This window comes from Acipenser ruthenus, chromosome 3 (genome assembly GCF_902713425.1).
Source record: "Acipenser ruthenus chromosome 3, fAciRut3.2 maternal haplotype, whole genome shotgun sequence".
Lineage (NCBI taxonomy): Eukaryota > Metazoa > Chordata > Actinopteri > Acipenseriformes > Acipenseridae > Acipenser > Acipenser ruthenus.
This window is the reverse complement of record NC_081191.1, coordinates 13,518,050-13,540,078: the sequence shown is the minus strand read 5'-3', so window position 1 is coordinate 13,540,078 and position 22,029 is coordinate 13,518,050. Positions and strand designations below refer to the sequence as shown.

The 22,029-nt window shown below is 36.2% G+C and overlaps 1 protein-coding gene across 6 annotated transcripts in view; it reads left to right on the top strand.

Annotated features, from left to right (window-relative positions):
- The window catches only part of LOC117435683 (uncharacterized), a 154,208-nt gene that overhangs the window by 5,977 nt on the left and 126,202 nt on the right, over positions 1–22,029 (top strand). For 3 of the 6 annotated variants that reach the window (XR_009311924.1, XR_009311918.1, XR_009311900.1), the window contains exons 3-5: positions 3,667–4,215; positions 4,817–4,912; positions 10,467–10,535. Coding sequence is in view for 1 of the 6 variants with exons in the window: in XM_059012570.1 (XP_058868553.1) it covers positions 10,467–10,535 (69 nt within the window). In the remaining 5 variants the exon portion in view is untranslated. Of the gene's footprint in view, positions 1–3,646; positions 4,216–4,816; positions 4,913–10,466; positions 10,536–22,029 lie in introns of all 6 variants that reach the window. The other 3 variants (XR_009311906.1, XR_009311912.1, XM_059012570.1) reach the window with 3 other exon arrangements.

The window sequence follows — 22,029 nt, the reverse complement described above, 5'->3', positions numbered from 1 at the left end:
CAGATAATATTTCCACCTAGTAAAAGTACACAATCACAAACCACTCAGGCGAACAGCAAGTAAGGTTTTTCCTCCTCTACATTCACTCAATGTACTGTAAGACCTTTAAATTCAATTTAAAAACACATACACACAGTATGACCCATAAAATTCAACAATAAATATATTTTATTTTGTATTGTCAAACACTTTTTTTGCCTTTCCACGTCCAAATATAAACATATCAATTGGAAACCAAGCATCCTCACTGCTTACAACGAGCAACACGTGCGCGCGCACACACACACACATCTGAGCTGTCAAGGGGTAAACACTCAATTTAGATATAAATTGTGTCAAGTCCCTTTGTTAATATCTGAGACCATAACTGTAAAGTATGCCCCATGACAGGTGACCTGTAAAACAATCATCCTCAATCATCCTTAACAGCATGCTAAGTGTTTTTGAGGGCAGTGGCGCTTAGTCCTGAGGAGGGACACAGCAAGTACATGTACCTGGGACAGATCCACAGTGGGGTGGAAGCAGTGCAGTATTCTTTATACCTTCTTTATTATTTTCTTTTCTGTTTTAGTCATTGTATAGCAGAGTAACAGCAAGTTGTTAGCTGTAGATTACTGTAAAGCCATAAATATTTGCAAGCCTTTTATTATGCGTTTTTTCACGTATGAAAAAAAACTGCAAACATTTTTTGCACGAATATCAAATTCCACTAACAATACATACTTCATATATTGCAACAGGTCGCCAACATTTCTGGAGCAAAATAGGTTTTATGGATGTGATTCACCAAATATTTATGGCTTTACAGTGTTTTGCTTAGACAATGCTATTTAAAGGTTACCACTAGAGGGAGCCTCAGGCTAAGTTTTGGTTCAAATAGCATTTAGGATTTCAAAGAACTACTGATGTAGATGTGTCATATCTATATATTTTAAAATGCAGTATATCAATTAAAAGCACTAGCTTACATATTAATGTGACTGGTAATTGGTTATGCATGATAATGAATGTTAATAACATTTGCTCAATGTATTCCTTGTTTTTGCTGACTTTAAGGACATATTAGGAATGAACTTTTTTGACAGAACAGGTATAAACAGTTTCCAGTTTGTGTTTACATAGTATAAGAAAGATTTCTTGAAAATTACCTACTGTATTGACAGTATCTTCTGTTTCCGCTTTACATATTAGCAGCACTTGCAAAAGCAGAATTTAGTTCATGGTAACCAGTTTGCACTATTTCACATTTGTTACAAGCCATTCCTCTTTCTTTTATAGTAATGATATGTAAGAACATAAGAAAGTTTACAAACGAGAGGAGGCCATTCAGCCAATCTTGCTCGTTTGGTTGTTAGTAGCTTATTGATCCCAGAATCTCATCAAGCAGCTTCTTGAAGGATCCCAGGGTGTCAGCTTCAACAACATTACTGGGGAGTTGGTTCCAGACCCTCACAATTCTCTGTGTAAAAAAGTGCCTCCTATTTTCTGTTCTGAATGCCCCTTTATCTAATCTCCATTTGTGACCCCTGGTCCTTGTTTCTTTTTTCAGGTCAAAGAAGTCCCCTGGGTTGACATTGTCTATACCTTTTAGGATTTTGAATGTTTGAATCAGATCGCCGCGTAGTCTTCTTTGTTCAAGACTGAATAGATTCAATTATTTTAGCCTGTCTGCATACGACATGCCTTTTAAACAAGGGATAATTCTGGTTGCTCTTCTTTGCACTCTTTCTAGAGCAGCAATATCCTTTTGTAACGAGGTGACCAGAACTGAACACAATATTCTAGGTGAGGTCTTACTAATGCATTGTAGAGTGTTAACATTACTTCCCTTGATTTAAATTCAACACTTCTCACAATATATCCGAGCACCTTGTTAGCCCTTTTTATAGCTTCCCCACATTGTCTAGATGAAGACATTTCTGTCATAGGAAGGGCCACTGCAAGACATTTGCATGTAACGTTTAAAATGTTTTAACATTAAGCTTTTGCAATCAAAACATTAATTTCTGTTCTGTTATTTTTATCACTTACTATATTTTACAGTGTAACTGTAGCTTTGGTACTATTGACCTAACTAAAGTACCTAGGCCAGTTAATCCTCCCAATTTCTAATTGGCTCTGATACATTCTTACTGAAACAAGTGACTCAGTAGTCTGACCTTGGGTATAGGAAACTTTCACTAGAGTAGACAATAAAAAAAAAAGAAATCAGTATCTTCAAACATTTAATTTGTTCTGTACTGTACTTTCAAAGGCAGCTGCAGCAGCAATTTCCCTTGATGACCCTGAAGTTACAAACAAGGACATCTTGTGGCTTTTTGTTCCATTGCTGAAATTTTCTTCACTGACCTATGGTAACAGCTGTACTGCTTTAATTGATACATTTAAACTCAGGAATACAAAAAGGATTTTCATGACATAAAATAATATTGGGGATATATATGGGGCAAAAAAATAAATCAATTTACATGTCTTGCCATGCGCTGTGCATTTTTCATAAACTTAAAAGTGGCATGTTTTACCATCTACATTTTCCGCAATGCTTTATCTTACTTGTTAAACATCTACTGTGTTTTCTTTATTGTTGTGTCTGTTTTTATTTCTAATTACCAGGCTTCCTAAATCATGTTCTTTTTCCATCTTAAAAAGCTGAATTTCTGAAGCAAGGTGGTTTTAGAAATGACCACTAGGAGTGGTCATTTCTGTTTGCAATTTAGCTTTGTTTGAGGTTGATACATTAGGAATCCCTGTAAATAATTATCCAGGCAAAAAAAAAAAATAGATAATGATTAGGGGATTGCTGATTTTCATATTCTCCAAGTACTTGCCTTTAAGAAGTTTTTGTCGACAGGTATTAAATAAATCAAAACACACCTAACTCATGCCCTGGCAAAGCATGCACGACCGTGTTCTGATTTTGAATGGATGTGTGACCTGGATGAGACAAATGTGTGGGAGAAACCTAAGCAGGCACGGGAGTGTATACACGCTATTGTAAGGACCCAGCGACCAGCCCAGGTAACCAGAATGGCAACTGCTAAATATTTGTAGGTTATCTCGGACAGTTCTTCAGAGAGTTCCATTACTGAGGCAGTGATATGCTACATGAAGTATGCTGTCAATGGTGTTTCAACACAAACTTTATTGGGGTTCAGAATATGGGGAAGGCAGATGCAGAATCTCAATCAGTGTATCTGGTAACGCGCATTAGTGTTTATTGTATGTGCTTATTTTTTAATTATTATTATTATTATTATTATTATTATTATTATTTATTTCTTAGCAGACGCCCTTATCCTGGGTGACTTACAGTCGTAAACAAAAATACATTTCAAGAATCACAGTACAAGTATTAATACAATATATTAAAAAGTTAGAGATTTATAACTGTTCATTTTTTTAGGAAAAGCCTAATATTTTAGGGACCCCAACAGCTGTTGTTGATTCTGACTCAGAAACTTCACATCAGGACTAGCAAGTTTCAAAAGGTACTAGTCCTTTGGACTTGTACCACCATTTTGCTTCTAACCCTGAAATATGTTGCAAAACTAGAAAATACAACTGATTCATCACATTTTTTTATTTAATTTAATTTTTTTATTTAGTCGTTGCCAATTATTTTTTTTATTATTTTCTCCCAATTTAGAATGTCCAATTATTTTTTAGGCTCAGCTCACCGCTACCACCCCTGCACTGACTCCGGACGGCGAAGACGAACACACTCTGTCCTCCGAAGCGTGTGCCGTCAGCCGACTGCTTTTTTTCACACTGCGGATTCACCATGCAGCCACCCAAGAGCTTCAGCGTCGGAGCAGCTCTCGAGCAGCTTGCAGGCAAGCCCGCAGGCGCCCGGCCAGACTACAGGGGTCGCTGTTGCGTTGTGAGCCGAGGACACCCTGGCCAACCTAACTCTCCCTCCCCCCGGGCGACGCTCGGACAATTGTGCGCCGCCCCCTGGAAGCTCCCGTCCATGGTCGGCTGTGGAATAGCCTGGACTCGAACCGGCGACGTCCAGGCTATAGAGCACATCCTGCACTCCACACGGGAGCGCCTTTACCGGATGCGCCACTCGGGAGCCCCAGGGATATGTATTTCTTTGTCGAGTTTAATCGGAGATACAATGACAGCTTGCTCAGGACTACAACCCCACTATTTACTGTACAGATGACACATTTCTTAAGAAACTAAGAAAAGTGAGAAAAGGATAAAGGAAAGGTATGATAAATAATTGCTTATAAAATATAAATGAGTTTTAGTTAGATTGATCACCACAGGTTCTATATGAAATAACACCGCCAGATTTGGTATTGATCTATACTCAGTAATTGTGTAAACAAGGGAAACTCGGGCCGCATTGTTTTGTGTTGAGTAATTGCTTGAAAAATATGAGTTTTGGCTCACCACTAATAATCCTAGAGGAAACAGGTAAGAAAATAAATATTAATAACATGATAAGATGTTATAAATGTGTACCTTTTGTTGTTTGATTGGATCAAGCAATTGCTGTGTTTTTGTACCACTGAATTTCATGTAACACTCATCTAACATGCTCTTTATTAAGTTTTTGGGGCCATAGAAATGTAGCCCCTTTTATCTTTATTAGTTATAATAAGTTACGCATACACTACATAATAAAAACCTCTGTGATGGCTCGATCTACTAATGGTCTTCTTGATTCCATCCATTTGATAGATTTAAATCTTTGTAAATTATAAATAATTCCATAGGAAAGAAAGAGACCTGTTTTGTTGTGCCTTTAACCTAGCAGAATCAAATGCCAAGAATTAGTTAATATTAATTCATTGTATTTATACAGTATGGATGATGGTGCAGCAGAGAAATGTAAAGAAGCCATTGACAAAGCATTGCAGTATGATCCAGACAACCCTGAAGCATTGCAGCTGATGGCCAGGTAAGAAAAAAAAAAAAGACATGGTTTCCTTTAATTAAATATCCCAGATGTTTATGATGAATAGTTTCTAAATTGCGATAAACAAGCGTAAAACAAATATATAATTAATCTAATAAATAACTGATGTATTCCGATGTAGTGTACTGAAAATGGATCATGAAGGCATTGCATGATAAATATGACTGAAATTATTTTGGGGTCAAAATTGACAAAGAGTAATAAACAGGACATAAAAAAAGTTGAGCTGCTTTATTTACTGTATACAAATGTTGAGGAACGCTTTAAAATTATGTAATCGATTCTTGAAATACAACATGTTAATTTAGGATTTTTTTTTTTTTTAAACATATCTAACTTTTGAGGATTTCAAGACAAAGTGTACGTATAATATGTTCTGTATTTTTCGATTATTTGCTTTATTAATTTTATTGTTAAGCTATTATGGGTACTAGAATGTGTCCACATACTACAGTTTGGGAACCAGAGGTTAGTTCAAGTGTTATCTATCTACACAACAGTAGCTGAATAATTCAAACATCTGTTAACATACTCTTAACATGCCTGCAAGAAATGTATTACGAGTCTGCCCACTGATTCATGCATCAGTGTTACTTCAAGCTCAAGTTGGAATACATCACTGTTTCCACTGCTGGATGTGTTGTGGCAATGCGGCTCTTAACGGGCAAAAGCCCCACAACATTTCTGTAGAATAACATCATTCAGTAATGGCATCCTCATAGCATTGCCACGATTCTGTCACCAGACAGCATAGTTTAGGAGAGATGATCTCTGTGAGCTGTTCAAGCCCTTAAGCTGTTACAGAGAAGAAGTACAATTAACATTATCATCCAGCTAAATTGTAAAATAAAGCTTTTGATAATTTGATATGCATTTATAGAAGGCTATTGCAATCTCTGAGCTGTTGTCTGTTTAAAAAAAGAGTTTCAGAACTGTTAATTATAAAATACAGTACATGAAACATCCAATTTATAAATAAATACAATCAATCTGTGAAAAAAAAGCTATTCAGTTGCTGTAGCTGTTAATGGCACATCGGTATTAGTAAATTATGATTTGTGTTTACTATACATTTGTAGAGTTGCCTTGCATAGTATGTAAAGCCTAAAAAATGATATGATATTTATGATATGTTCATTTTATGCAAGATTCGTTTATTTATTGCCTAGAATAAAATGTTGCTTCCACTACTTGCAGTATACATATTCTGACCTAAATGTATTATTAAATAAAACTCAAAGCGAATGCATTATTTCAAGCCTCTTGGCACTTTTTTTTTTTTAATGAGCCTTAAAAAAAAAAAAAAAAATACAGCTGTCTCTAAAAATATCCATAAACTCAATTGCTTTTTCATCATTTCTTTGCACCGTAATCTTTTAAAGCCTAAATACACATTTTGATGCTATCGGACCTTGCAGGACAGTTCGCTTGAAGCACTGGGGGGGTTTAAAATTGTGCTGCTCTATTTCTGGAAGGAAAAGAGTTTCTAATGAGAAGTCTTACAGCATGGCTTCCCAGCTTGCAGAAGAAGACAGACCAGACACCATGTGAAAAGCAAGGCGATGGGGCGCAGGATGGGGAGAGCCTGGCGCTCATTTGAGTAATTAATCAGTTCATGTATTTATTGTATTGTTGTATAAATCTTTCTTTTTTACAGTCATAATTCATAATTGCGGACCCTTATGTGCTGATCATGTCTGTCTGATTTTATACTCATTATTTATTTATTTATTTTTTACTTTTCACGTGCACTGGTTATCATACATTTATTTCTGTTTTCTTTTAGGTTATGAATATTCAGAAGAAGTCTTCCCATGCGCTTAGAATAAACACTTGCAACTTAGAAACAACATTTAATAATAAAAGCGTTTTAACAAAAGCATGTATGACAGATTCTTTGACTTGGTGGATTTTGATGCCCAACCTTGAACTTGGTGCTCCCTCATGTTGACATCTATTGCTCAGTGCTGAACTGCCAGCCCCACTGGCGAGGCTGAAAAGGTGGTGGAGGTTTTGGTTATGGAATGGATACAGGGATTTTACTGTCAATCAAATGTTTGTCAGTAAATCAGTCATATTACAGCCTTGCACCTTGAAACACAGGAGCGGTATGCACTATGCGTATGCACTAATAGTAGTTGTCAGTACCAAACCGTAGGCTATGTATCACCTAGCAGAATATTAGGAAATTATGCAGACATAATTAAAAAAAAAACAACTATGAACATAATTTACCAAGTTAGATGAAGATCAGAGTGTGGGTGGCATGTACTGGAACATTCGATATGGAATGCACCTCTATGCATTTATGACTAGGTAAATGTTTAATAAATCCATTGCGTGATTTTGTTGAATTTGCACAATGTTAACTTATCCATTTAGGGCTTGCATTTAAAAAACAATAGTAAAATGTGTTATCTCAATGAAATAAAAAAGGAAAGCAAACCATTGTACATGCTGTATGTTCAAAGTGAGTCCTTGTGATATGCGCCCGATATCAGGGTCAGCCCTCATAACCATCTCAGATTCACATTAAATGAAGTTGTAGGAAGTCCTCAAATAGGAATAATGACTATAATATGACCGGGCAAGGTAAACAAGCCTACAAGATGGGATTTACAAATAACTAGTTCTAAATTGGAGCATTATGTGACTGTTCTGTTTAGTGCCAGGTGGTGGCAGTGTGAAACTGTCTTTTTAAAAGATAACAATTTTGCATCCAGCAGCCTTTTAAAAATCATTGTGCAACTTACCGTTCTTCCTTCATAGTACATAGATGTTGCATCAGTTGATAGTCAGAGGTGTAAGGAGATGAGCTTCATACCCTGATGCATTTAATGTATTCTATTTATGTGATGCTTAATTCGCAAAATGGCACACATTGTTTTAGATCACTATTCAAAATGTTTTCATGAATCTTGCCAGCCGCCTCCATTTGTATTTATATTCCAAGCAAACTAAAATATTATTATTGAACAGGTTTGTTTTCTTTGCTTTTATATTTATTAAATTACATTACAAAAATTCGGTCTACAAATTTTTCATTATTTTACTTTTCTTTTTTTAGTGACATAGCCCATCCAGTTTTAATATACTGTAGTTTGTTTTTACTTATGTACAGCTAAACACTGCTTAAGTGGTGTTCCTGTTATGTAATCAGTGTGTGTGTCTGTATAAAATATATATATATATATATATATATATATATATATATATATATATATATACACACACACATATATATCTGACAACCTTTGTAAGATGACCTATTTAACTTTTATTTAGTTTACTAAGCATATATTGTTTTGTAGCTTGACAGATTACATATGTAATGTATATGGGTTTTAAATAATGTAATAATATTCCATATATAAATATTTAATGTGCTGTCTGGTTAGAAGTATATAAGAATATTTAGCAAAAAATAAATCATCTCTACAATGATACCCGGCATTTGTAGGTGCAAACTGTGTTAGAAAGCAATAATGCTAGAAGCCATTAAACACATAAATAAATGCATTTTTGTTTTAAAAATCTCAATTATTTATACATAGCAGGTTAAGTGCTGTTTATGCAACCATTTTCATTTCCCCCACTGCTGTAAACCATATCTTACCAAAAAAACCTCCCCTAACAAGTTAAACATCTTAGAAAAAATCCAGAAGGCTACTGTACTATAAAGGTTTAGTGGATTTTGTTCAAACTTGGCATCTATGGCGGAGTGTCCCGCCCCTATATATATATATATATATATATATATATATATAATATATATATATATATATATATATATATATGTGCACTGTGTTATAATTATTTGTATTATTGTTTGTGGCGCAGGTGAAAGCGCCGCGTATTTGTTATTGTTTTTAGATTTTAAAAACCTTGTGAGGATGTGTGACTGATCAGCTACTGATTATTTAACTAGCTGACAGTCACGCAGCCTTACTAAACTCGTGCAGACTGTTTCCGAGGGGTAATAAAATAATTAACAGCTAATTAACCCCTCGGTCAGAATATAAAAGCCTCCAGCTGTCCGCGCTAAAGCGGAGAGTGTACAGAGGAGAGTACGGGAGAGCGGTAGTAAAATATAAACAATTGCTATATTATAAGTATACTTGTTTCCATTATTGTTTATTTGTTTGGCCAACGCGCCTGTTTGTTTTGTGTTTGTTTAAACCTTTTGTTTATTTATTATTTAATAAAAGCACTGAGCGCCGTAGCGTTCAGTTTCACCCGCCCATTCATTGTTTTTGTGTTGCTTCTTCCTGGCCCGTGACGTCATCGTTGTAACAGCTCGGGCCACACATCAGACTAAACTTCAGATGTTCAGTAAATGAAGGCATTTTCTTTTCAGAAAGACAAGGTTATGTGCAGCAGCATGAGGTAAAAATCTCCTCTGAAACCCAACCTGTCATCACACTTACCAATCTGCCTTGGAAGACCTCTGAATGACTTGCTGCTAAGATTTCCAGATACTACTGTACTACAACTTTCACATTTATAAAGCAAACAATCTGCAGAATTGGTCATAAGTCCGAGCCCACCAGACTTATGACCAGTATTGAGTTTCTGATTGTAAAACGCTACAAACATTCCAAATATATGTTGCAGTCTTATTATTTGAAACTAAGGTATTGGGAAGGGATTCAATTTAGGCCTGAAACTGCAAAAATTAAGCTTCTGAGTTAGTGAGTGATTTATTGTTCACAATTGAGTAATTGTTACATCTAATTGATTACTTTTTCCTTTGTATCATGTAGGAGTGTGCAGATACTCGAAAAACCTGAGTAATTCCCTTGAAAGTGTTTTTTTTTCTGCCTGTGATAAATTAAATAATTATAATACTTTAATGCAGACACATCAGACTTCAATCACAGTCCAGTTGGAATATAACTGATCTGAGGCAAGTTGCTTATCCACATTCGATGGCTCAAACATGTCTGACTTATTTCCAATGTGAATGCAATATTTAAACATTTGGGGACTTTAGTACCCTTCTTTCCATATAAGGTTGCATGGTTCTGAATGTACGTATGAGTAATATTTAGGCTGTGGTAAATCAAGAGACTTGGGAGGTACTCATTTGTGATGTCCATGTGTTAAAATCAATTTTACTTTTTGGCCATCCATTGTAGCTAACCAAGTAAAAACGTCTATGTTCGTTCTCTCACTTGTGAGATGGGAAAGTCCCGCACATGCTTAATACATTGTTACATTACTTAAGTCAAAAGAAAACAGGCGGCTTTGCCTTTTTCAGGTAGCCAGGGGTAAGATGACTTTGTACATCAGGGACAAACCAAGGCTACTGCAGCTTTGCAAATGCTTTAGTTTCCAGTGTTTATATTAAAAAAAAAAAAAAAAAAAGTTTTACGATCAAAATCCCTATGCCTTCCTCAAACATAAGAGGTAATAAGATATTATGAAATATGTATGCTAGGAATACATACTTTTAAACCTACTCACAATTGCAGCCTCTGAACATAACTTACTGAATCAGTACATGGATTTATTTTTTCTTTCTTTTTCTTTTTAGAATGTGTTTCCTCCATATGAATCCAGAATAACTACAACCAAGCTACTGATTGAAGCTGAAGAATATGAGGTATGGTTGCAGTGACTATTTTTCTTTTGATAACATATTTTATTATTAATTATATAATGTACAAAGCCTGTTGTGGAGTCTGTCTGTGTTTTATAAAAAGTGACAGGATTTTATATTTCTTAGTGTTAAGCCTGGCCTGTTTTACTCTGATAAGGAGTTTTAAAATTTCCAGTTGAAGTTTGGAGCTGGTGAAAAAGTAGACAAAAATAAAAGTGCAATTCATAACATTTGACACGGTACTGTCTGCAAAATAATGAGACATTTCACCTGTGTTCATTGACATTTAGGACAATTTATAATAATTAATGTTAAAGAATGAAATCCACAATGGGAATGGTAGGTTGGCCCATTGTGCAGCTGGTTGTTTACTGTACAGGGGGGAAAGGACAAGTTATAGAAGTGTGATCATTTTAACACATTTTAGATTTAGCCTGAGCAGCTGAGATTTTAATTTTGCACCAATTGAAAATTGTGTTACTTTGAATCTCACAATGTAATGGTTTCCAATCTGTTCAACAGAGGGATGACTAGGGGCATATAAACAGCCACAGGAACTGTAATCTTAGATGAATGCATTTAGTCTGTCGATTCAAGCCACAGACTGCAGAATGAGATAAGGGCTGGATTAGCAACCGTGGAAGGTGGCTAAGCTGCTAACAGATGCATACTAAACTGAAAAGTTGCTATAATTAATGTTAAAGATGAAATTAAACAAAACTGGCTGGTGGTTATTCTTGTTTATATATATATAACCTGCTCCACCTTAGGGCTGCCTGATATTTAAATTTGTGTTGTAAGTGTTTTACTGCAAACTAAGGTTAGAAAAGGCTACTGTGTAACTCATATAGAACTTGTTCTAATGCCATATTCACACTGCCTAAATATGTGTGATGATTGAAATTTATTGTGACGCATCATTTAGGATATGTGATGAAGCTCTGGACAGTATTGGACCAGCACAGTGTTATATATTGATTAGCATTAGTGCCGTTCTAGCTCAGGTGGACCAACAGCGGTTACTCGAACTCTTACAACAATGATGTGTTAAATACTTAAGCTTCCCAGTGATCATCCTCAAGTGCTCACAAAATTATACTTTACTGGCAGTCACTAAAACAAGAACAGGAAACAGATGCATCATGGTCAGACAAGTAGTTTATTATTTCTGGCTTGGATGAGCAAAAAATTTGATTTTGCTTAGTTTAACATGGGTAATTGCAAATACAGTATTTCAGGCAGATGTGAGTCTGATAATATTTAATTGAATACAGTCAGTTCTAAAATGCCTTTAGGTTTCTGTTTTAAAATCTGCCAGCTTCAGTTAAAAGCTTCATGCAGTGCAGTGATTTGGGAACCAGCATTTTTTAGGTAAACTTGGAGAGCGGAGATTTGCTCACACATTTATTTGACCCGATGGAATTGAAAGAAATAACATTCCAGTTGATGTTGCATTTGCACACCATTTTGTTACACAACCTATCACAGCTGCGACTTATTTAGAATCGCATATTTAAAGGGGAGGACAGCACTGAAATGTATCTGCAGCAAACTTCCCATTTTATTTCATGACAATTATTATTATTATTATTATTATTATTATTATTATTATTATTACTTATTTCTTAGCAGACACCCTTATCCAGGGCGACTTACAATTGTTACAATATATCACATTATTTATTTTTGTTACATACTAGGGATGTGCACGACAAATATTTTGACTATCGATAATTCCACAGCTGTTGATGTCGACTAATCGAATAGTCGCCCCCCCCCCCCCCGCCTCCGCCTCCGCCTCCCATTCAAAATGAGACGTACATTAAATGCGAAATAATGCAAAGTGACAATTATTGCAATTGCAATAAATTCTGAACTTTATTTTAAAATACTTAGCTAACACAACAACTTTAACAACTTTGTTAAATTAGGGGTGAGACCGAATAGTCGAACATTCGACTATTCGATAACGATGGCACCTATCGACAAGTGAATCCAACATTCGAAAGTTAAAAAAAAAATGTATATATTTGATTTTATTTTAAAGCCTGTACTGCTGATTGGCTCTCTATGTAGCGGTAATGAAGATTGACTGGAGGGTGGGATTTGTTATTTCTTGTCTGTGATTGGCTAAACTAAAACGTACCTCGGCTAACGATGGCTTCCTCACAGAAAAGTTCAGCATGGAAATACTTTGACAAAGTAAATGAAAACACTAAGTGTAAAATATGTGAAGTGCAATTAAACTACAACAAATCTACCCACCTAAAAGCCAAACACCCTTCTGCGACGCTAACAACGACAGAAAAGTAAAGAGGACCGCAACAAACCGCCATTGTATCCTTTGCGGTGAGGCCTCGTCAGTGTGACAACGTACGTGCTGAAAAAACATCAGCCCTTATTGCTAATATGGTGGCAAAGGACATGCTTCCCATAAGTTTTGTTGAAGGTGAGGGATTTCGGGAGTTGATGAAATTTGTGGAACCTGAATACACCATGCACGAAAAACTCTGCACTAAAACAATTACCACTCGACTCGAAAAAAATGCATGCCGATTCAGCAGCGTCTGTCCGCAGAAACTTGTCAAAGGTTGAGAAGGTGGTGATTACTACAGATGCGTGGACTGCACTGAATACCGAGTGGTACGTCATAATAACCTGTCATTTCATTGAGGACTGGGAAATGAAAAACGTAGTTCTACAGACTCGCGCCACGCCAGAGAGGCATACAGCAGAGAATCTCGCAAATGTGTTAAACACCGCTGTAGACCATTCGGGTTTAAGGGGGGGAAATCACTGCCTGTGTTCACGACAATGCCAGCAACATCATCTTCGGAGTTTGTTGAATGGGACTCGAATTTGTGCTTTGCACACACTCTGCAGCTCGCCTTCAACGATGGCTTTAAACTTGGTGCCATACATAATGTAGTCGGTGCGGCCAGCCGTTTTGTGTCACATTTTTATCACAGTGCAATAGCTACTCAGGCTCTGAAGTTGAAACAAAAACAACAAACTCTGCCTGAGCACCGTCTGCTGCAGTATTGCCGGACCTGATGGACATGCTGATTTTTTTAAACAAGAATAAGTGAACATGATAATAATAATGGACATTGCTAGCCTAACTATTCCTAAAGTTTTTGTTAGGATTTTTTTTTTTTTTTTTTTGCTTCCATAGAAGGCTAGTGCGTTAATGCCACTCAGGCCTTTTTGTTCATTCATTTATTTATTTATTAATATTATTAAGCTAGCTACATACATAGCAAGCTATTGCCTATACAGGCTATTTATTTTTTATTCACTGGAACTCGAACACACAGGTATGTTTCCGATTTGATTTAACGTAGACTGGTAGTCTATATATGTTGTGTGTGGTTTGAAAACGTGGGAAAAGTAAATCGTTTAGTTAAGTGGATTGTATAAATTACCTAGCTAGATAGTCTAATGCATTTTGTATTTCGCTGTTATGACCGGAAAACATTATTGCCACAAGGATGCTAATGTTAAGGCATTTGCCTCGCAGCTCACATTGCTAAACTATTATTGAATGAAAATTAAATTAATAATTGAATAAAAATTAGGAGACGCCCATATTTTATAAGCAAGCGTTACTTTTTTTTTTTTTTTTTTAATTGTCACAACATTTATAGTTCATTTGAAATTGTAATTAACGGAAAAGATTGTGACAATATCGGTAAAAAAAAAAATAACACTTGCTTGCAAAATACGAGAGTCTCACACGAGCGTTGACAGGTATGCTTATGTTATTGCTGCTGTTATGGCATTTCTGTATGTTTCCGAATAGGAAGGTGTTTTTTTTTTACATAGCCTAATGTTTATTTAACAAAGTTGTTAAAGTTGTTGTGTTAGCTAAGTATTTTAAAATAAAGTTCAGAATTTATTGCAATTGCAATAATTGTCACTTTGCATTATTTCGCATTTAATGTACGTCTCATTTTGAATGGGAGGCGGAGGCGGAGGCGGGGGGGGGGGGGGGGGGGGGGGGGGCGACTATTCGATTAGTCGACATCAACAGCTGTGGAATTATCGATAGTCAAAATATTTGTCGTGCACATCCCTATGTTAAATAAACATTAGGCTATGTAAAAAAAAAACACCTTCCTATTCGGAAACATACAGAAATGCCATAACAGCAGCAATAACATAAGCATACCTGTCAACGCTCGTGTGAGACTCTCGTATTTTGCAAGCAAGTGTTATTTTTTTTTTTACCGATATTGTCACAATCTTTTCCGTTAATTACAATTTCAAATGAACTATAAATGTTGTGACAATTAAAAAAAAAAAAAAAAAAGTAACGCTTGCTTATAAAATATGGGCGTCTCCTAATTTTTATTCAATTATTAATTTAATTTTCATTCAATAATAGTTTAGCAATGTGAGCTGCGAGGCAAATGCCTTAACATTAGCATCCTTGTGGCAATAATGTTTTCCGGTCATAACAGCGAAATACAAAATGCATTAGACTATCTAGCTAGGTAATTTATACAATCCACTTAACTAAACGATTTACTTTTCCCACGTTTTCAAACCACACACAACATATATAGACTACCAGTCTACGTTAAATCAAATCGGAAACATACCTGTGTGTTCGAGTTCCAGTGAATAAAAAATAAATAGCCTGTATAGGCAATAGCTTGCTATGTATGTAGCTAGCTTAATAATATTAATAAATAAATAAATGAATGAACAAAAAGGCCTGAGTGGCATTAACGCACTAGCCTTCTATGGAAGCAAAAAAAAAAAAAAAAAAAATCCTAACAAAAACTTTAGGAATAGTTAGGCTAGCAATGTCCATTATTATTATCATGTTCACTTATTCTTGTTTAAAAAAATCAGCATGTCCATCAGGTCCGGCAATACTGCAGCAGACGGTGCTCAGGCAGAGTTTGTTGTTTTTGTTTCAACTTCAGAGCCTGAGTAGCTATTGCACTGTGATAAAAATGTGACACAAAACGGCTGGCCGCACCGACTACATTATGTATGGCACCAAGTTTAAAGCCATCGTTGAAGGCGAGCTGCAGAGTGTGTGCAAAGCACAAATTCGAGTCCCATTCAACAAACTCCGAAGATGATGTTGCTGGCATTGTCGTGAACACAGGCAGTGATTTCCCCCCTTAAACCCGAATGGTCTACAGCGGTGTTTAACACATTTGCGAGATTCTCTGCTGTATGCCTCTCTGGCGTGGCGCGAGTCTGTAGAACTACGTTTTTCATTTCCCAGTCCTCAATGAAATGACAGGTTATTATGACGTACCACTCGGTATTCAGTGCAGTCCACGCATCTGTAGTAATCACCACCTTCTCAACCTTTGACAAGTTTCTGCGGACAGACGCTGCTGAATCGGCATGCATTTTTTTCGAGTCGAGTGGTAATTGTTTTAGTGCAGAGTTTTTCGTGCATGGTGTATTCAGGTTCCACAAATTTCATCAACTCCCGAAATCCCTCACCTTCAACAAAACTTATGGGAAGCATGTCCTTTGCCACCATATTAGCAATAAGGGCTGATGTTTTTTCAGCACGTACGTTGTCACACTGACGAGGCCTCACCGCAAAGGATACAATGGCGGTTTGTTGCGGTCCTCTTTACTTTTCTGTCGTTGTTAGCGTCGCAGAAGGGTGTTTGGCTTTTAGGTGGGTAGATTTGTTGTAGTTTAATTGCACTTCACATATTTTACACTTAGTGTTTTCATTTACTTTGTCAAAGTATTTCCATGCTGAACTTTTCTGTGAGGAAGCCATCGTTAGCCGAGGTACGTTTTAGTTTAGCCAATCACAGACAAGAAATAACAAATCCCACCCTCCAGTCAATCTTCATTACCGCTACATAGAGAGCCAATCAGCAGTACAGGCTTTAAAATAAAATCAAATATATACATTTTTTTTTTAACTTTCGAATGTTGGATTCACTTGTCGATAGGTGCCATCGTTATCGAATAGTCGAATGTTCGACTATTCGGTCTCACCCCTATTACATACAATTACCCATTTTTACTAAATATTCATCTTTTCACAACAGTTAGTGAGAGTTAAAGCATTGAATCCAATGACAGAATGATTGGGTGAATTGCACTGTGCCTGTCAGATTCAGTGCTTGATGTAAGGAAAGCAATTCTAGGAATTCAGCTGTTTAATTTAAATTTATACAAATATTTGTCAATAAATAAACAGAGTACTCTAAAAGCATTAATGTAGTACTGTGGTTAGTTTTCCAATCGGGATGGCTGTCAGTTATTTGGCCATCCTCAAGTACTCCATGAATGTTCTTGTAGTATTCTCTGTAAATAACCTGTAAAACATATGAATACATTTGTTGGTATTAGAAAAAAAAGTGCACTTGATAAATAGTAGATACTGCAATTAAGGTTATATTTACAGTATTATTTTGTGATTACAACGCAATGCTTTGCTTTGCAAATCCATTTGCCTTTAGAGCACTTCCAATTTGTTCAGCTCTTTAGTGCTGTTGGCAGCATGATTGATACTGAGCAGGTGAAGCCAGGATGCTCAAAGACCACAAGGCACTTTGAAAATGACAGGGAGAAGATAGGCATAACAAATTGGGGTTCTGCAGTCCACATAATGTGTTTGAAATGACATAACTACCTAATGCAGAATAGAAAATACAAAAAATCCCCAGAAAATCCATAGATGAGATGCTGACGGCATTTATTTTGTATAGTAATGAAGACATTGCAGTAATGATAGACTTTAACCCCTCCAGCGCCATTCATGCAGCAGGTGCGTCATCTAAAAGTGCTTCCCCCAGTGCCACTGAATGTACCAGTTATGTCAAATTCAAACAAGACATTAAGTGACATAACGAATGCTCTTTATTTACTCGGAAGCTCTTCTTGGGATAAATGAGCTTCTTGGTTCAGCTGCAGCAGGTTAAGGGTATAAAATAACTTCCACAGTGACAACATTCTTATAATTTAATGAACTGCTTATATGTTGTTGTGAGTTATTCACGGTAGCTTTAAAATGAGCAGCTTAAAGATCCAACCTCTGTTACGAAAGAGATTGCAGACAAAGGAAGTTCATCTTCCGATCCAGAGTTTAATTTATTAATGTGCATCTCATTTGGAGTATAACTATGTTAGGTTGCATCTTATCATTTCTTGCATCAGGGCAGTTCGTTAACATTGTGACATAACTGCAGGAGCATCTTATTGATTCAGCCTCAATAATCAGAACCTCTTTACAGTAAGTTTTTGCTGTAACCAGCTACAAAGTTTCTATGTGATCAACTATCATAAGTGACGTATACCATGTGTAGGAGGCAGATGAAGCATCACACATGATCTGAGCACTGATCAATTGAAAATGTTTTTTTACAGATATCGGAGATGAAAAATAAATATAAAAATATGTTACGTGAACCACTATGTTACATTTCCCAGCCTGATACATGTCAATTGTTGTGTATAGCAGGAGTGCTTGGGGATAGACTGTCTGGTGGACATCTTTAAATCTAAAACTAAGAAATAGCATCTTTTGAACGTTTTGATTGTCGAATACTTTTGTATAATTTTATCATAGGCTACATATTTTTTGCGAACCACTTGTATTTTTTATATCTTTCTCTCTACTCCACATGTACTGATCTGATTTTACCTCTTTCTCATCTACATTTATTATGTAACTGTACATTATAGCTGGATTTATTCCGTTCCCTACATTTGATTGAACTAAAAATGATCATATTTATACATTTTGTCTGATTTTACTGTATTTTTATGTTACCTTACATGTTTGATTTAAAAAATCTGTTATCTATACTTATTGACTTGATTTTCTTTCATTCACCTCTCCCTAAAAATAATCTTATTTCATAATGACACATTTTATTAAATTTTATTGTCCTGCATTTTGCCTCTTCCACTTGGAATTATGCATGCCTTGGTGGGTGGTACTCGCCCTCAGTTGGGGTACCAAAACAGCTCAAAACATTGAGCATAAAATGAGGATTTAAGGAATGGGTAAGAAAACCTTCTCATGAAAGGCTTTTTACCCACAATCCTTCTGGAATTTGTGGTAATGTTACCAGATCCAGTAAAAATTGTGTGTTTTTCTCAATATAGTGCTCCCTCATTATAATGCGGTCCTGTATACCATGGGACATGTTATAAGGCCGTCTGGTCATGGCTGCCATTTGCCCCGTAATGCCATTACACTAGCACTTTCATTCTTGTTATAAGGCGGAACACAAATAGCAAGGTCTCTTCCTATGACTCCGACTACAGCGTTATAAAAGGCGGAACACTGTACTTGGACATGTAACTTTGGAATGTTTGCTTCCTTTTTAAAAATCATCATAGTTTTGAACTGTTTAGAGTGTCCAAAATCCAGTGATACCAAAGATGTACATATTTTATGTTTCAGGTCTTTATATAATGGCGTTTTGTCTTTTTGTGCTTCTGTCATTTAAGGGAAAATGTGATTGTTTGTGTTTGGAACAGCTAGTACCCCCTGGCAGCAAAGGGGTTAATATTATGTTCTTACACTTTTTATTTAAAAATGTAGCAGGTTAAACAAGGATGCCATCTGATATGTGCTTTTGTGCTTTTCTTTAAAAACGGTGTTGGACTCAGTCATGCTTTGGTCATAGTTGGCAGGAGTAAATGTTTTCACCCTGATTACTGTTAAGCACAGCTCTTTTTTTTTTTTTTTTTTTACTCTGATGAAAGGGCTTATCAAGTGAGACTGTTGAAATGTGCTTGAACAATATTGTGGAGAAATCTGGCACTGATTGTTAATCTTTTCACTGCCATAGTAAATGAACTTTAAGGCCCTGGTGTTCAGAAATCTTTTTATCAAAATCATTGTTTAAGCGTTTTACAGCCAGCAGTGTATGACATATCTTGGAGTGTGGAACCATTAGCTTACACACAACACCAGCATACTGTAGCATCTCTTCTGTGCCATGCAAAAAAAAAATGTAATCAAATTGGATCATGAGAATGTCGAAAATAGAGGATGGGTTTATTTAATTCTGTCTTGACCTATTTGCTTTAAGTTTGTACCTTTTGTAATTGAGGATTGACCTGGTATTCAAGGCCTTGACTTTGGGATCAAAAGCTTTCCACCATCCTTGTACATCACTAGTTGCGTGTGTTGCCTTTTGAAGAAAATCCTACTTTTGCAATTTTCCTATTGAGATTTGTTGTTCACAAGGCTTCTCGTGCTTCAGCTTCATGTCCTACAGTCAGTCTATTTTACTGTTTCTTGCTAATGCTACTGTTGTGGTCTGTGAAAACATAGAGTATACTTTTGAAACTTGCTTTTGGCATAAGAAAACCATCCATGTAAAATTGTTTCCCCCTAATTCTTCGGTAGGACCTTGCCAAGCATCCTGTTGTAATGCACAAACTCTAAATATGGACACTGGAAATTACATAGTTATTTTTGTTCTGTTGGTCTTCAATTCTGACTGAAATCAATTCTTCTGCAGTTGCCATCCAATTTCCCACTTTCCCACTGTGTGCACCATGTAAATCGATTCTCTGCATCTTATTTGAGCAGACACATCCGCTGTTCCAAGCCCTTGCAGATTCTTGCTTACTATCTGGTTTAACATCTTCTGCTGACTGTGATCATGTCAGGTCTTCGTGATCTGCATCCAAGACTGTTCATGCTGAGTTCTGAGGCTAGTTGACTGGGTATTCCTCTACCGACTGTGAAACAAGCCCGCTCCTTGTGTTCTATCTCAATGCACAGACTAAAGCAGCCCACTGTGGCATTTGTTGCCGAGGGACTCCGATGGCTTACTTGTGTGGCTTTTCGTGCAGAGTTCTGAGGCGCGTGCTGTGCTGGGCAAACATTGGCGCCTCCTAACCACAGCAGGGAAAAGGCTCTTAAATGATGTCACGTGTTGACCATCTGCGCCCCGGCACAGTTTACCAGTCGGTTAAATGCCAGGTTCCCAGGCTGTTTTGGGGGTCAAAATAAACTACTGTATTGTTACGGTGACCAGATTTTCAAAGCTCAAAACCGGGACACATTGTTAAATAATTGATAAGACTAATTAAACCATTTAAATATAGGCTGTTTAATGGTTATTTAAATAGCCATCACTCTCTTTTCTTTTTTTTTTGTTTTAAGCAGCTAGCTAATTTAAATACAATTTCAGTGTATCATTTGTGGCTAATTAGTTTAACTTGCCATATTGTGTTATATACATATTGCTACTGATTTACTGAGTATAATAATAATAATAATAATAATAATAATAATAATAATAATAATAATAATAATAATTCTGTAGATCATTGTTAAAAATACATTTACGTTTTGGCATTTTTCTTGGGCTAAATCCCGCCAAAACTGAACAGCTACAAAATTCCTGCATTACACATAATTGTAGATTCATATTGAATATAAACAAAATGAAAATGCATGGTGCACTGAGGAATAAGCATATATGTCTGTCTGTTTTAATCACTTTATAAAAATAATGTTTTTGATTACCCTAGTACCCTTTTTTTTTAAACTAAGTTATATAGGAAGCGGTTGTTTACATTATTTTGACAAAAAGTAGTGGCTGAAAACCGGGACTTTTAAAGATTTCGAGAGAAATGTCAGGACACCAGGACCTTTAATGCAAAACCAGGACTGTCCCGGCTAAATGGGATGTCTGGCCACCCTGTGTGTTGTGCTGTACAGGAAAACCCCGGTATAGCAAATGCAATCCATTAATGACAGCTTTTTGTTATTTGAATGTTATAAAAAAAGGAAACTTTGTACAAAAGCTTGCTGTCAGTGTTTACAGCAACTTTTAAAGCTGACAATTAACGAAAACAGTTTTAGAAAGCTGAAAAACGTAAAAGTGATTCCCAATGTTAACAAGTAATCAAAGTCCTCTTTGATGTTTCCGCTTTTGCCCCACAATGCACTGTCTACATTAATTTGTTGAGATAACCAAGCATTGCAGGTGTTGGTGACCCTGAGCTTGACCTAATATTCAGCATGGCTGCTTTGCTCTAAAACTGTGTAGTAATGATGAATGTATGTATGTCACATATCTTGGTTATCACAAGCTGTATTTTATAAAACACTGCATGGCTGTGTCATGCTGGCTTTATTGTTCATGGTACTGACACATTGTTAATTTGCTGCCTCCAAAACTCCTTGTGTGTTTTTCTTTTGTAATATCCCATGGCATTCATGATTGCATAAAAGTGTATGTTTCACTACATATTGAGAATAAACTACATCTTCTTAGGATGGCATTTTTAACATGTTGTACTCAGTTGAAAGCCTTTATTTGGTGTATTGACCAGAGGAAGGTGGAAGATCTTGAAACACTTTTGTTGTCCATTGTTTCACATTGACTGCTCTTTTTTTAGACCACTGTACATCAGTAAGGATGTTTTTCTATGTATACAGTACATGCAGTGTGATTGTAACGTGATTCACGCAGGATTCCTGCGTTAATAAGAGTGTGTGCCGTGTGGACATTGCAGGAATGGCCCA